General features: G+C 38.4%; 1 protein-coding gene across 1 annotated transcript; it reads left to right on the top strand.

Moving 5' to 3' along the window:
- The first annotated feature begins 999 nt into the window (after nucleotides 1-999).
- On the top strand, nucleotides 1,000-13,929 carry LOC109096542 (immunoglobulin superfamily member 3). Its single transcript, XM_042730663.1, is given in 12 exon segments — nucleotides 1,000-1,224; nucleotides 1,680-2,048; nucleotides 2,350-2,766; nucleotides 3,492-3,859; nucleotides 3,862-3,892; nucleotides 4,143-4,526; nucleotides 4,679-5,053; nucleotides 8,034-8,417; nucleotides 9,519-9,911; nucleotides 10,003-10,800; nucleotides 10,959-11,342; nucleotides 12,491-13,929. Coding segments are annotated over 12 exon segments (4,221 nt in total). The 5' UTR covers nucleotides 1,000-1,118; the 3' UTR covers nucleotides 12,703-13,929.
- Nucleotides 13,930-14,404: the final 475 nt, after the last annotated feature.

The raw sequence follows: 14,404 nt of genomic DNA on the forward strand, positions 1-14,404 counted from the left end.
ATTCACACATGCATTTATTTATTTTGTCATAGTTTACATTTAATAATATATCAGGAGGAATTTTATATTAGACGCTAACATTGCAGTATGCTTTAATACAACTTTTTCACAATCATTTTAAAAGGACTCTAAAAGAGACCTTAAAATAAATGGTGGGTAATCAACAACATGGCATGGAAATAGCAACAACCACAAAACCATTCATAACAGTCTAGAATATAAACAATATTTCACAAAGACTGAGTGAGAAAACTATGTGGCCCAACATGAACAACCAGGAAGTAACAGTTCTATATCCTGAAGAGGGCACCCTCTGGTGATATAGAATGTGGTTACATCTATTACATCAGTCCGTTGCAATCTTGGAGGCCTTGAAAACAGAAATTAAGTTGGACAATTTCTGCTCTCTGAAGTAACGCTCATATGGTGTTTACTTTCTTTAACATAGATGAATGTAATATTTGTTAAATAAACAGACTCTTGAACATGAAAGGACATTAAATGTGTTTTAGAGAAAATTAAGTTTTTTTTTTTTTTTTTGAGTAAACTATGCCTTTAAGAGTGATTGAATAAGTTTTCACTGGCTTTAGGTCTAATATAAAATGTAATCAAATTGTGATCTTTTTTTAAAAATAATGGTATACCTGTAAAGAATATAGTTGCATAGGAATCAAAAGATGCAAAAATATTAAGTAAGAAAGAAGTTAAGTAAGTAAATAAATAAATAGGCCAGTTAAATTTTCAGTCTGGGTTTCAATTATGGTTAAATAGAGACTTGTTAAAATACATAACTTTTTTTCTCAAAACTGAGATTTTGCAATGTTCTGTTAAAATGTAACTACTGTTAAAATGGCTATTCACTTTAAAAAAAAAAAACTCGCTGTGCATGATCAAATCACACTGCATAAAAAAAACTGCTGGTATGGTGTATTGTTCTGTGCACATAAATAGTGAAGACAATTTGAGGACTGAAGCAAGTGTGATCAGTGCTGTGCGAGACGACAGGGAACCACATCCATCAGACTTGTTTCCTCTTTATCTGATGTGTCACAGTCGCTTTCTTCAGAGAACATATATCAGGTTAAGGCAGTCTCAATGAAACCTGTATTAACTTAGAGATGAGAAAGAAAGCAAACGGATCGATCAGCTTAAGGATGGTGGACTTTTGGTGCCAAAAGTGGAACCTGCCACTATTGTTGTGTCTCACAGGACTGCTGCAGTGGGGTAAGACTGAACTAAATCACAAATATAAACCTTGACTTATTTTCTCTGAGGATATATGAGTTTTGGCTGGATTCCCCATACAATCCATTCAAGCTGTTTTTCCCAGACAATGAATGTGGATGGTGATTACTTTCACTACTGTAAGACTTTAAAAATGACAATAAAATACCATTAACGTTACATACAAGTGGTTTCGTGAAATAAAGCTTTTGAAGCTTTGTTAAATTTAAAGGTTTATTAACTAAAACTTCACTTTGCTGAAGCCCTTATATCTTGTTTGCACTTCTTTTCTTTGTACTTTTGTCAATTAAATAAAAGTTAAACAGAATGAACAAATCATAGATTTTTGATTTTATTGCATTTTACAAAATGTCCCAACTTATCTGGAATTGGGGTTGTATTTCTGTGTAAAATATCTCTTAAGATTTACCTGTCTAATTCCTCTCTCCACACAGATCTGTGCAGTGGTCAGATTCAGGTCCAGATCCAGGAAGGTCCTCTGTATAGAGTGAAAGGATATACCATCTCCATATCCTGTAATGTTACAGGGTTTACAGGCCCACCTACCCGGGATTTTCAGTTCATTCTCAAGAAACCAAATATGGAGTTAAACATAATCAGTACCAGTGACAAAGAATTTGCCTACGGAATGTTCTCCAGTAGAGTAGAAAAAAAAGAGATTTATATTCAAAGGCTGTCAGGATCTTCAGTTCTCTTGTGGATCAAAAATTTGCAGGAGAATGATGCAGGTGATTTGCTCTGTGTGACCCTACACACAGGTGGTACATATTACGGAGATTATGATGATGAAACAAAGCTTAATGGTAAGAGATTTATTTATTTTGAGGGTTTGGGTGATTCATGATATGATTTGGCATTTTGAGATCGTTGAAAGAGAAATCCATTCTTTAACATCCATTCACATTCCCATGTATCCCAAAAGAAGGTGATTTTTATATTAAACAGTACTGCATCATCCATCAGTCACCGATGTAGTATCAGCTGATATCAGTTCTCTAGATGCTGGTATTGGCATTGAAAAATGCAAATTGGTCAATCACTTTTTGTCACTTTGTTAATACATTTTCAGTGACAAAAACGAAAAAAAGTCTGTTTTATCCACAGTGATTGCAGACACTCTGGAGGCATTATACTCTGGCTCTCCCTCTCAGAGCTTGTCTGAAGGTGATCCTCTTCAGCTTGAGTGCCAGGTCTCCAGCCAGACTTTTCAACATACTCATCTGATGGTCACCTGGTTTCTCCATGGTGAAGAGGATGAAAACCCCCGGCCAGTCATTACTCTGGACAGAGATCTGACTGTGAAGCCAGGAGCTGGATTTGAGGATCGCTATCGTGCTGGTCTTATCAGCATGGATAAGGTGGAGGACACGACCTACAGACTGAAGATGCCTCAAGTGCAGCAGTCAGACCAGGGGAAGTTCTTCTGCAAAGCCACTGAGTGGATCCAAGACCCAGACCGTTCCTGGACACAGATTGCCCACAAAACCACCGCAGCATGCGATGTGGAGATTAAACGAATCGGTGAGATTTATATTCTGTCATTTAAACCAGAGGCTCTGCGATTTTTCCTTCAGCAACCAGATTTTACACTTAGCATCTAAAAGACAAAAATGAATGTACAAAAGTAACAATAATATCCTTATAACCAAATGTTGATATTTATTCCCATTTATCTATCCATTTGTCTAAATAGCTCTTGAATTTTAATTGTTTCATGCTCTTTTCAGTCAATAATTCACAGCAGAGTCAAATTTGCTGTTACCTGAAGCAGTTTGTAAATGTTTTTGAGGATAAACACAGGTCACACAGCCTACCCCTTACGAAAAAGAAGTTTATTCAAGTGTGCTATTAGTATACTTCTTTTAAACTAAAAATAGGAAAGTATGCTTTTAGTTTACTTTTTATGTACTTCTCAGAAATGGGCTTTAAGAAATATACTTAAAATTACATTTAAGTATACTTGACTTATACTTACAAAAAGTCTAAATATACTTGAACTATACTTAAGTATACTTAATAAAATAAACTTGAAGTATACTACTTTTTGGTAAGGGACCCATGATGGCATTTTTAGCCTCTACCAAATGACAGATACATTTGTAGCATAATAATGTACATCAGATGTCATATGTAACTATGTAGGTCAGAACCTGTTGTAATGCCTGAGTGAGTATGAGTGCAGTCATACACAGGAAGTTGTGTAAGAGAACCTGTTTAATCTCAGGCTGTTTCCTGTGTCTCCAAAGTGGCCCCTGATGCAGGCTCCTTCAGTGTTTATCTGAAGGCTTCAAAGGGGCCACTACAGGAGGGAGACGCACTGGACATCCGCTGCAGTGTGAATGCACAGAACCTTCCTGGTCATTTCTTCTCGGTGACTTGGCTGAAGAACCAGCAGAAAGTGGCCCAGATTGGATCTTCTGGGGTTCTCACCATGTTCGACAAAGCGAGAGAGAATGCAGCAGAGATGAGAGCAGTGAAAACCAGTCACATGGACTACCTGCTGACCATCCGTTCAACTCGGACTGAGGACCAGGGCCAATACCAGTGTGAAGTATGGCAGGAAAACATGAATGAAGATGGCACCTTCAAAAAAATTTCAAAAAAATACAAAAATAAATTTCAGGTACTGTGAGTGTGAGGGTTAAGGGTAATTGTTTTTAATTTTATTGTTCTTATTCTTTTGTTGTGATTTTGGTTTTTGAGTATGGAGAAGATAACGATGTTTAAAAAATCCTAAACCTAATTATGAGTGACAATAACAGTGATGCTTGCCTTGAAATAGACATTGGTTTGCATTCTTTGCTGTAAATAATCTAGTCACAGTTTTCACAACAAAAATGCTTGCATTAAGACACTGACATTACCGTTTTTTTTTTTTTTTTTGCCTCTCTGGTCAGAGAGTGATCTGGCGGTGGTCATGGCGATGAAGGACGCGGTGACTGAGGGAGATGCACTACGGGTCGTCTGCTCAGTGTCGGGATTCAAAGGTCCTTTATCAGTGTCATGGCAACACAAGAAAGACTCGGGGGCTTCCTTCAGTGATGTCATTAGTCTTACCCATGAGGGAGTGATGAAAGATGTTGGGTCAAGGTATCAGAGCAGAAATGTCCAAACATTTCATTCTCCAGCTGGAAACTTTACTCTAGAGCTTGGTGCATCTGCAACATCTGACAGTGGCGAATATAAGTGTATTGTGTCTGAATGGACAGTACAGAGCAATGGCGAGATGAAGAAAGCCAACACCCACTCTCAGCAAAAAGCCATTATAGTTAATTCTGTTGGTAAGATTACTATATAATCACACATTGTTCTCAGTAACAAAGAAAACTGTCAAGACTGAAAACTGTCAAAAATTCTTTGTCATTATTTTGCTCATAATTGAACTGTTACTGATATTAGAATTTAAATAATCACTGCAGACGTTTCTTTTCAGAATCTCTAATGAAGGTGAGCTTGAAAAGTCGTACATCAACTGTACCTATAGACTCTCCAGTAGAACTGCTATGCATAGTCAGAGGGCCTAAAGTGTCTTTGGCTGTACGCTGGATGTTTCAGCCTCACAATTCAACTTTTCAAACAAATATTTTATCCATAAGCCACACTGGAGAAATGGCCTGGAGAGCAGATCAGAGAAACTATCAGCTGTCCATTCAAGCACAACCGACAGGCGCTTATTTCACTCTCAAGGTGCCGAGAGCCAGCAAGCAACAAGAAGGACAGTACCAGTGTCAAGTGGATGCCTATCAAAAGGATGTACAGAAAGCCAAGATAATCTCCAACCCGTTAGCTGTGATTGTACAAAAACCTGGTAAATACAGATACTTATTCATAAAAATAATGTATGTAAGGTTCATTCTACAACAAACATTTGGACATACTCTTGTTTTTATAATCATATATTTTATATCTTAAGGCATATTCCTATGCTGAAATGCTTGCAATTAGTTTTGAAGACAAGTATAAAATGTGCTTTCATATGAATTTCTTTACAGTTTTTATGTACAGTATGGTTGGACTCCATAGTGAAATAGCCAACAAGAGTACAGCATACTTCCTGTTTAAAAGAATACTCTTTAAAAGAATCCCAGGATGCACCTGGTTGAGTGAATTTCGTGAGTGACCAGAGCTGTAATCTAAAGAAGCTAAAATCTAAGAGTGTTTGAACCCACATTATATAAGATGTCTTTAACAAATACTGTATGTACATACATAGAACATGGCTGTTAAATAAGTAAGTAATAATTGACGACGGGCCGTTGAATTATTAGAAAAATAATGCACACCCGAGGTGGTGATGCCTCGGGTGTGCATTATTTTTCTTATACTTCAATGGCCCAGAGTCAATTATTCAGCTTATACTACGGTTACCACACCTCATGACATCGATCCGATGATTTATTTAAAGGGATTCGTCCGGTTTTTGTACTTAAATCACTATTGTGAGTAGGACTATTTCTTCCGCATCTCATCCAATGCCTCTTTTGCTAGTACCAAAATGTTGTTTTAAACTGGTAACTGAGGCTTGAGACTTTTATTGCATTCTAATGCAGTTATTAATAAAGTTTTTATATGGATTTTAGAAAGTGCGCAAAGTGTTCAACGTGCACACTTACCACAGAAAGTACACAGAGCTTAGCATGTGTACTTAAAGCTTCCTAAGCATCGCAGAGGTGCTGAACTGAATGGGAGAGTCAAGCTCAAATACAACCCTCTAAGGCGAGGGGAGCACTGCCTGAGACAGCATTATACAAGAACATTCTCGCAGATTTTTCTCCACTCAAGAGGAGACTGTAATGCAAGAAGATCCCACCTAACCTCGGTCAGGTGGAGAGCTGGTGGTTATAGGGTAATTAGGAAGGGGAAGATAAGGGCAGATGCAAGTGAGTAGATACTCAAGTATTACTCTGATCCAGACGAAAGCGATGACGCCTTGTCTGGATCACATCCCTTTGCCTATCTTCCTTTGACACGCAATTCCTCCTACCCCTACCCGCAGGTGAGGGAGGAGTGCGAGCCGTGACACTAGCCTTCTGTGCCCGTCTCCGATCCTCAGACGGAGACAGACCAGGACCCCTATGTTGTTCGGGCTCAGACCTGGACGTTCGTGAAGGATTGAAGGCCGCTGAGCGTGCTTTCACCTCCCTGAACCTCTTGACCACCATCTCAATGGAGGTACCGAAAATTCGGAAGGCAAAACCGGAGCATCAAGAAGAAAGCTTTACTTTCTTCCCGATATCTGCCAGGTTCACCAACAGATGTCTCTCGGTTACTACCATGGCCACCTGCCAATGGCAGAGGCTGCCTGCTTAGTAGCATTGAGAGTGAAATCTGTGGTGCAGTGCAACTCAGCTACCTCATCCTGAAACCGTTTTCGTGCATCACCTCGATGTTGCATACTCGTATGCTAGAATCAATGGATGCATGAGTAAAACAGACTCTTCCATTTCTACTTGATCCCTGTATGAAGAGGGCTCACCTGAGCTGGAGGACTATGACCAGAAAGATAACACTCATCGAGACGACCTTGCAGTGTAACCTTCTTAGCACGCTTCCATGGCAAGTCCAACTTTGCCGCGGTGTGATCCATAACCTCCAATAGCTCATCCTACGCAGGACAGAAGGATTGAAGAGGCTCAGCCTCAGCTTTCTTCACCGTCCCCAGACATCTCCTGCTTTTCATGGGCCGAACCCAGCAGAGCACTAGCCTCCGGATCAGAAAATGTTAGAGAAATAACATCATCCTCCAGCGGCTTTCTCTCGTCCACAGCCGACAAGTGCGAAAGGGAAGCCCCTCTCTAAATTCATCGGCCAGATCAACCTGTGATCCCCTCAAGCTCATTCTCCTCCGTGTCTCAGCAGCGGCGGGTACTGAATCGCGGGAAGCAGATGTCTGCCCCTCTTTCCTCGAAAAGAGAGACAAACAGAGGAGAGCTTTTTTTAAAAAAAAAAAAATGTTGAAAAACCGCTCACAAATGCATGCAAATTGCCCCCTCAAGGACATTGCGTGCGTGCTCTTAGCCCAAACAAACAACGCAGAGTGTGTGTCATCGGGTGTCAAATAACGATGACATGGATGCACACATCCTCTAAACGTTTGCTAGTGCTCGTTTGCAAGGAGGAAGTCTTAAGACAGTTTCTCGTCAGGTCCTTTCCCTTTTTTCACCTCAACGCAACGCGCAGCAGGCATTCAGCTCCCGCGGGAGCTAAACACGCTCCGTTTTTGCGAACGAAACTGCTGCCGCAAATGCATCGCTATTCCCGCGAGAGGCGAACGTACTCATGCACAAACTGTCTACAAACTCGGGTAAATGGTGAAATACTCACATCCCCCTCAGTAGTCCCGCGAATGCCTCACAATGAGCACAACAGAGCGAATCTAACTACCTCGAGAGCTGAACGCACTTGCTCTTCATCACACACACCCCCACAGCACGTGACACGTGTGAACTGCAGGTATCAGAGCAAAGCCTCTGGCGAGAAACATGCACTTCTAAATGCTGTACGCTTCAAACAAAACGGTCAGTGAAGACGAAGAAGAGTATGACGTATAAACACAAATTAGCAGTAATAGGCCACACCAATGCTAGCATACATACCTACTACAAAAGAGACACATGTAAATTAAATGACATAACATCTGGAAATGTCCTTTCCAGCATTGTTGCCACTATGTTGTCTTTGCACATTCAGAACTTTTTTTTTTTAAATAAAGCATTTAGATAATTGTAGATTCAGCTGTTTGATATCCCTATCTCTCTTTCTTCCTTACTTTGTAATGTTTAATACAGTCAGCAAGATGAGCCTGTACTCACCCACTTCTCGTCTGGAAACCACTGTCAACGCTGAGGCTAAGCTTGAATGCTCAGTCACGAGGACAACCACAAATACCTCTCGTTTCACGGTAACATGGATGTTTGGGTCCCAGATGCTCTTAACAATGGACCTAGATGCTGTTGTCAAGTTTGGCCCTGCAGCCGGACTAGAGATGGACCAGAGGATCCGTACGGAAATAAGACAGAAGCAGAGCTTCCAGCTGACTATCCACCAGGTCAGAACATCTGACAGTGGACAATATCATTGTGAGGTGGAAGAGTGGCTTCAGGATCCTCTTGGTGACTGGTATTCCCTAAAGAATATGTCTGTTTCCACAGAGATGGTTGTCAAAGAGAAAGGTAAAAACATATTTACCTCATTGAATTATTTTTCTTTTCACTGAACTGTGTTCTACACTCAAATAAGTTTAATTGATTATTAAGGGTCCTTGAGGGTGAACGTGATTTCACCAAGTACAACGTGTTCCTGGATCAACATACTTGTTGATCCTGGAACAACATTCCAATCAACCAATCAGAACTGAGGGATAAGTTTTTTAAAAAATGTCTGTTTTAGGCTTACAATCAAGGTTAGATGCTTCTACACCCTTGTTATTCATCGTCATTTCCCACTGATTTTAGGAATAAATTATGGATAGGATTATGTTTAGGTGTAGGGACTGGGTTAGGTCTATATTTTTGGACAGTAATGTTGATCCAGGAACATGTCTTAATTGGCAAAATCATGGTGACCGGTCCTTAAGAGAGAAAAAAAAATCTTAGAAATGTATTTATAATGTATTTATGTTGATTTCAAAAGTGTTAAAATGTTTCTAATATTTAAAAAAAAAAAAAAAAAAAAAAACTTCACTGCCATTTTCAAAACAAACAAAAAAAAAAAAATCAATAAAAGATACCTTTTTAATGAGATTCAGCCAATCCGATCTCATGAGAAAACAACATAAATTTTTATGAGGTGGTAATTTTGTATGAATACATACAATGTAATTTGTATGGAAACATTTGATTAAAAAAAAAAAAAAAAAACACAAAAGTCCACCCCTAACCCCATCTCTAAACCTAACCATCAGTAGGGCATAAGCATAATGTACGAAAATGTACAAATGAGATCATACAAATCCATACAAATTAGCGACCAAATACGCCAAAACATAAACTAGTTACAAACTGACTTGAAAGTGTGTTGGGATAGTTTAAGAACAGATTCAGGACAGTTGTTACCGCCTAGACATTTTTGATTTTATGCCACTAAAAATATCAAAATGACTTTTAATTCAAAAAATTTAAATGTGCTCAGTTTAGATTTAAATCATTGCATGCAAGATTGTTTTAATGTATTTTTGAAAAATCAATTCAATAAGGAATACATTTAAAATAATAATAAAAAAAAATGTCATGATCCAATTACTGATACTGTACTTAATGTCTTTTTGGTTTCAGCCAGTGATTTCAAAATGAATAAAACTAACACTCAGCTGAAGGTTGAAGAGGGAAAGCAGCTAATGTTGAAATGCTCAGTGGAGGGCATTGGGTATGATTCCACTCTTCGTTACTCCCTTACCTGGATGTTTAACCAATATCAGTCTTCCAGTGTGGCACTTCTGACATATAGCCATGATGGCCGTCTGAAGTACAACTCAGAGCTTGAGGGACGACTTCACTTCTCCACCCCAGAAGTGGGTGTCTTTCACTTGACTATCCATAGATCCATCCAGGAAGACAGGGGGCGCTACTACTGTAAAGTTGAACAGTACCAGCTAGACTGTAAAGGCCAATGGTCACCTAAGGCAAGCGACAAGTCAGGTTTTACCAATGTTACTGTTCAGCTTATAGGTGAGTACTCTAAATTTCAATTTAGAATTTTGAAATCATCAGAAAATTGAAAAGAACATTAATGCATTAATTTTTTTTTATATAAAATTAGAGAACAAACTGCACGTTAACAAGGAGGAAAAAAGCCTGACCATTACCAATCTACAAACGGAGTTCACCATTGACTGTGTCATTAAATCACGGTCCAGTGATGCATCTGTGTTTGAGGTGACTTGGTCCAGGGGTCTGAGAAATGAACGACCTGTCATCATCTTCAATGCCAGCCGTGATGGTACCTTACACAGTGCAATCGATGATAAAGATCTGGTGTTTGGACGCCCAAGTGCCATGCACTATAAGCTGAAAGTGCCAAACGTCAACCCCACTGATACTGGCCTTTACCACTGTCAGGTTGTTGAATGGATTCAGACAGCTGCAAGTAAGTGGAGAAGTATAGGCCAAGACATGTCTGGGAAGATATCTGTCCATGTGGATGCTGAGGAACGACAAAAAAATGCCAGCTTTGCCATGGACAAAAATGACAAGGATCTTTACATCAAAGAAGGAGAGCAGTTTAATCTTGAATGCTCCCTGGATGTAGAAAAAGATGACCCCACTCATCACTACAGTCTCAGATGGGTGTTTAATAGACCAGAGTCAACTAGTGGGATACCATTATTGTCCTACTCTTATGATGGTCGTCTACAGTACCATACAGAGTATCCCAACAGGTTACGCTTCTCCAGACCTACTTCTGGTACTTTCCATCTGGCAGTATTAAACTCTGATAAAGCTGATAGTGGAAGCTACCAATGCAGAGTTGAGCAGTACCAGCATGATTGTAATGGCCAGTGGAAACCAATGGCACGTGCCCAGTCAGGCACAACTACAGTCACAGTTAACAGTATCGGTAATACAACCATTTACATCTTGTGCATGTTTAATCTCTAAGTGCAGTCTAACCACTGATTTTTTGCTTGTGACTAACAACATAGGATCTTCCTTTAGAGGTGTCTGTATGTTTTGTTCTTGTTGATTGATCTTTGAATTTATGTTTAATTTAAACAGAAAGTAAACTGCATGTTCAGAAGGACAACCGAATGCTCAACATTACAAACCATCAGGCTGGGTTCACCATTGACTGTGTCATTGACTCACAATCCAGTGATACGTCTGGCTTTGAGGTCACCTGGTTCAAGGTTCAGGAAGAAGGACCAGTCACTATATTCACTGCCAGGCATGACGGTACCTTACACAGTGCAATTACTGACAAAAATCTGGTGTTTGGACGACCACTTGCCACACACTATAAACTGACTGTGCCACAGATCAGCCCCACTGATATGGGGCAATACTACTGTCAGGTTGAGGAGTGGCTTCTAACTGCTAACACCTGGAAGAGATTTGCTTCAGATAATTCTGGAGAGCTCTCCATCTATGTTCACACTGAAGGTAACTATCCAGAATGCAGCGTGTTTTTAGAGAATCCCTGCTGTAAGCGATATGATAACTACCACTGGGCTTTAGTCACTAAATTATTCTGTCTAATCAGACCAACCAGTCAGATTTAAGGGTTAGGTTTAAGACTAATGTCAGGGCTAGGGTCTTGTTCACCTGGGGATTCCAGGCACTGGACATTTTTTATGTCAGTTCAGTTCATGGAGCTCTTTCCAAAGGATCAGATGATCTAAATCTGGAAAAGTTCTTTCTTTTTTGTAATTGAATTCAAAAAAGCAAACCTTCTTATATTCTAGATTCATTGCACACAAACTGAAATATTTCAAGAGTTTTTTTTTTTTTTTAATTCTGATGGTTATGACTTACAGCTTAGGAAAATTAAAAATTCTGTATCTCAAAAAATTTGAATATTTTCTCAAAGATCAATCAAAAAAAGATTTACAAAACAGAAATGTTCAAGATCTCCAAGCCAGGTTTAATTATGAACTCAATACTTCGTTGGGGCTCCCTTTGCATGAATTACTGTTTCAATGCGGCGTGGCATGAAGGTGATCAGCCTGTGGCACTGCTGAGGCGTTAATGAAGCCCAGGTTGCTTTGATAGCAGCTTTCAGCTCCTCTGTATTGTTTGCCAGATGTTACTTATCTTATCCCATAGATTCTCTGTGAGGTTCAGGTCAGGTGAGATGGCTAGCCAATCAAGCACAGTAATATATCATGGTCATCAAACCACTTGGAAGTGGTTTTGGCACTGTGGGCAGGTGCTAAAGTATTTTTTGAGATACTGATTTTTTTATTTTCCTAAGCTGTAAGTCGAAAGCATCAGAATTAAAAAAAAAAAAAAAAAAACTCTTGAAATATTTCAGTTTGTGTGCAATGAATCTAGAATATAAGAAAGTTTGCTTTTTTTATTAAATTACAAAAAATAAAGACCTTTTCCATGATATTCTACATTTTTGAGATGCACCTGTACATATTTTGAGGAATGCACTTTAGTTGTAAATGACTAATCACTCTGGAGCTGCAGGAAATGACATAATGACAACAATAACTCTAATAGTATTTTTAAAATCACTTAAAGCATGTGTATCCATAAATCTTATATCTAAAAGCTAATATCTAACATTTAATTGGTCTTTTCAGGTGATTCTGAAAAACAGGCAGACCCGTTGGGAACGACACTGGGAGTCACTATTCCTCTGATTTGCTTTCTTGTATTGGTCATAATATTGTTGTTGATAAGGGATCACAAGAGGAATTCTGAACTGACGAAGAAGAAAGACTGTCTGTGGGCTGAAAATAACCCCCTTACTCCTGTACCTGAAGGGACTTGTGCTGCAGAGGATCATTCCTAGTCACAATAACAGTATTAGTGCAGTAATACACAATTACATACACAAAATGTTGATACTGAGGGATATCTATTTTAACAAAGTTAACTTACCCCTACATTTAAGGTTAATGCATTTGCATAGCTATAAATCCATTTATTATGAGGCAAGATAAGAAGAATATTTAAACCAGTGGTTCTGGTTTTGTTTCAGGGACTTGATTTTACATTATACATCAAGTGGTGACCAAACACAGAATCCTACCAAACTAAACAAGAGTGTTTGATTATATGACCATGACAGATGTAACAGACTTGTCTTTATAGTTTGAGCATCTCTTGAGTTTAGATTCGTACGCTTAACTATTAATTCACTGCAAATATCACACAGTGGCCATGTTTAATCTCTTATGAAAACATATTTCATGTATCGTAGGTTGCATTTTACCGTACTTAGTTTTGCTCTTGGTTTTTGAGGATGAAAATGTCATGCAATCTCTCCATGCTAATTTCTGCTGAGTAAAAGAAAAAAAAAAGGAAAAAATGTGCCAGCAGTTTGTTTGTTTGTTTGCAGTCTTTGAAGTCAACATAACCCCCCCCCCCCCCCCTTTTTAAGTATTACTACTATTTAACCTGATCAGACTTATCAGAACAGAACTATTTTTTTTTTACTTGGTTTTTGCAGTTGTAATTGCAAAGTTCACATTGGAATTGTGCTGTATACATAACATGGCTATAAAACAAATGAAGTTATAGTTATGATGATGCCATATTTTTAATTGAATGCAGTTCAGTTTATGACATTTACTTATTCACTCTTTTTACTTATTCACAGGCAGTTCAATAGCAACAGCAATCACCACACATGCTGTGTAGACATTTCCATGGTAGACAGGAAGTCAAGATGCTCTGAGCAGATCTGTTTAGCAATCTCAATTCAGTGGTTGTGGTTTTTCGGCTTAAGTCTGTTGGGCTGATCTCACAATGAAGTCACAGAGGAAAATGCTTTCTTTTCAAAAGCACAGTGCGTGACTGAAACCAAATGTCTTTTAGTAGTTTCGAAGCCAGTTTACTGTCACTTTTTTTGTCATGGTAACCCTGTATAGAAGAAAGCCATGTTATGGTTTATGATAAATGTGTGTAGTTTTTAAATGTGTTTTGTGATGGATTTGAGAATCTGTGTGACCTTCTTAACCCGCTTCAGTCAATGTATGGCACTGTACCTAAATAAAATAATAATAATAATAATAATAATATCAGTCATTTTTTCACTGCCTATTGAGAAGCACCAGAAGATTGGTACTTATATGGGCATTTACTTTAAGATTATTAATTAAAACTTTAAGACTATTAAATCTTTAGAGACTGATATTCTTTGCATTACCTACTTTTGCCTTTCTCTCCCTACACTACAATTTTAAGAATCTTTTTATTTATTTATTTTTAATTCTGTTCACCAATATAGCATTTAATTGATTACATATAGGGTTAAAACAGTTATAGTGTAAATAGCGTTATTGAATAGCACACAAATATCAAACATACTATTAGAGACTAACAGACAGTTAGAAATTCCTAGGAAGTGATTTAAAAAAAAAAAAAATAATAATAATAAAATAAAAATGTCACTGTTATTTGTTAAGGTCTATCACACACTACTACCCAAATAATGTTCCAATATCTATACGCCTTTATATGGTGTAAAAGGAAACAACTTTTCATGCCTT

This window comes from Cyprinus carpio, chromosome B9, assembly GCF_018340385.1.
Source record: "Cyprinus carpio isolate SPL01 chromosome B9, ASM1834038v1, whole genome shotgun sequence".
NCBI classification, from domain to species: Eukaryota; Metazoa; Chordata; class Actinopteri; order Cypriniformes; family Cyprinidae; genus Cyprinus; species Cyprinus carpio.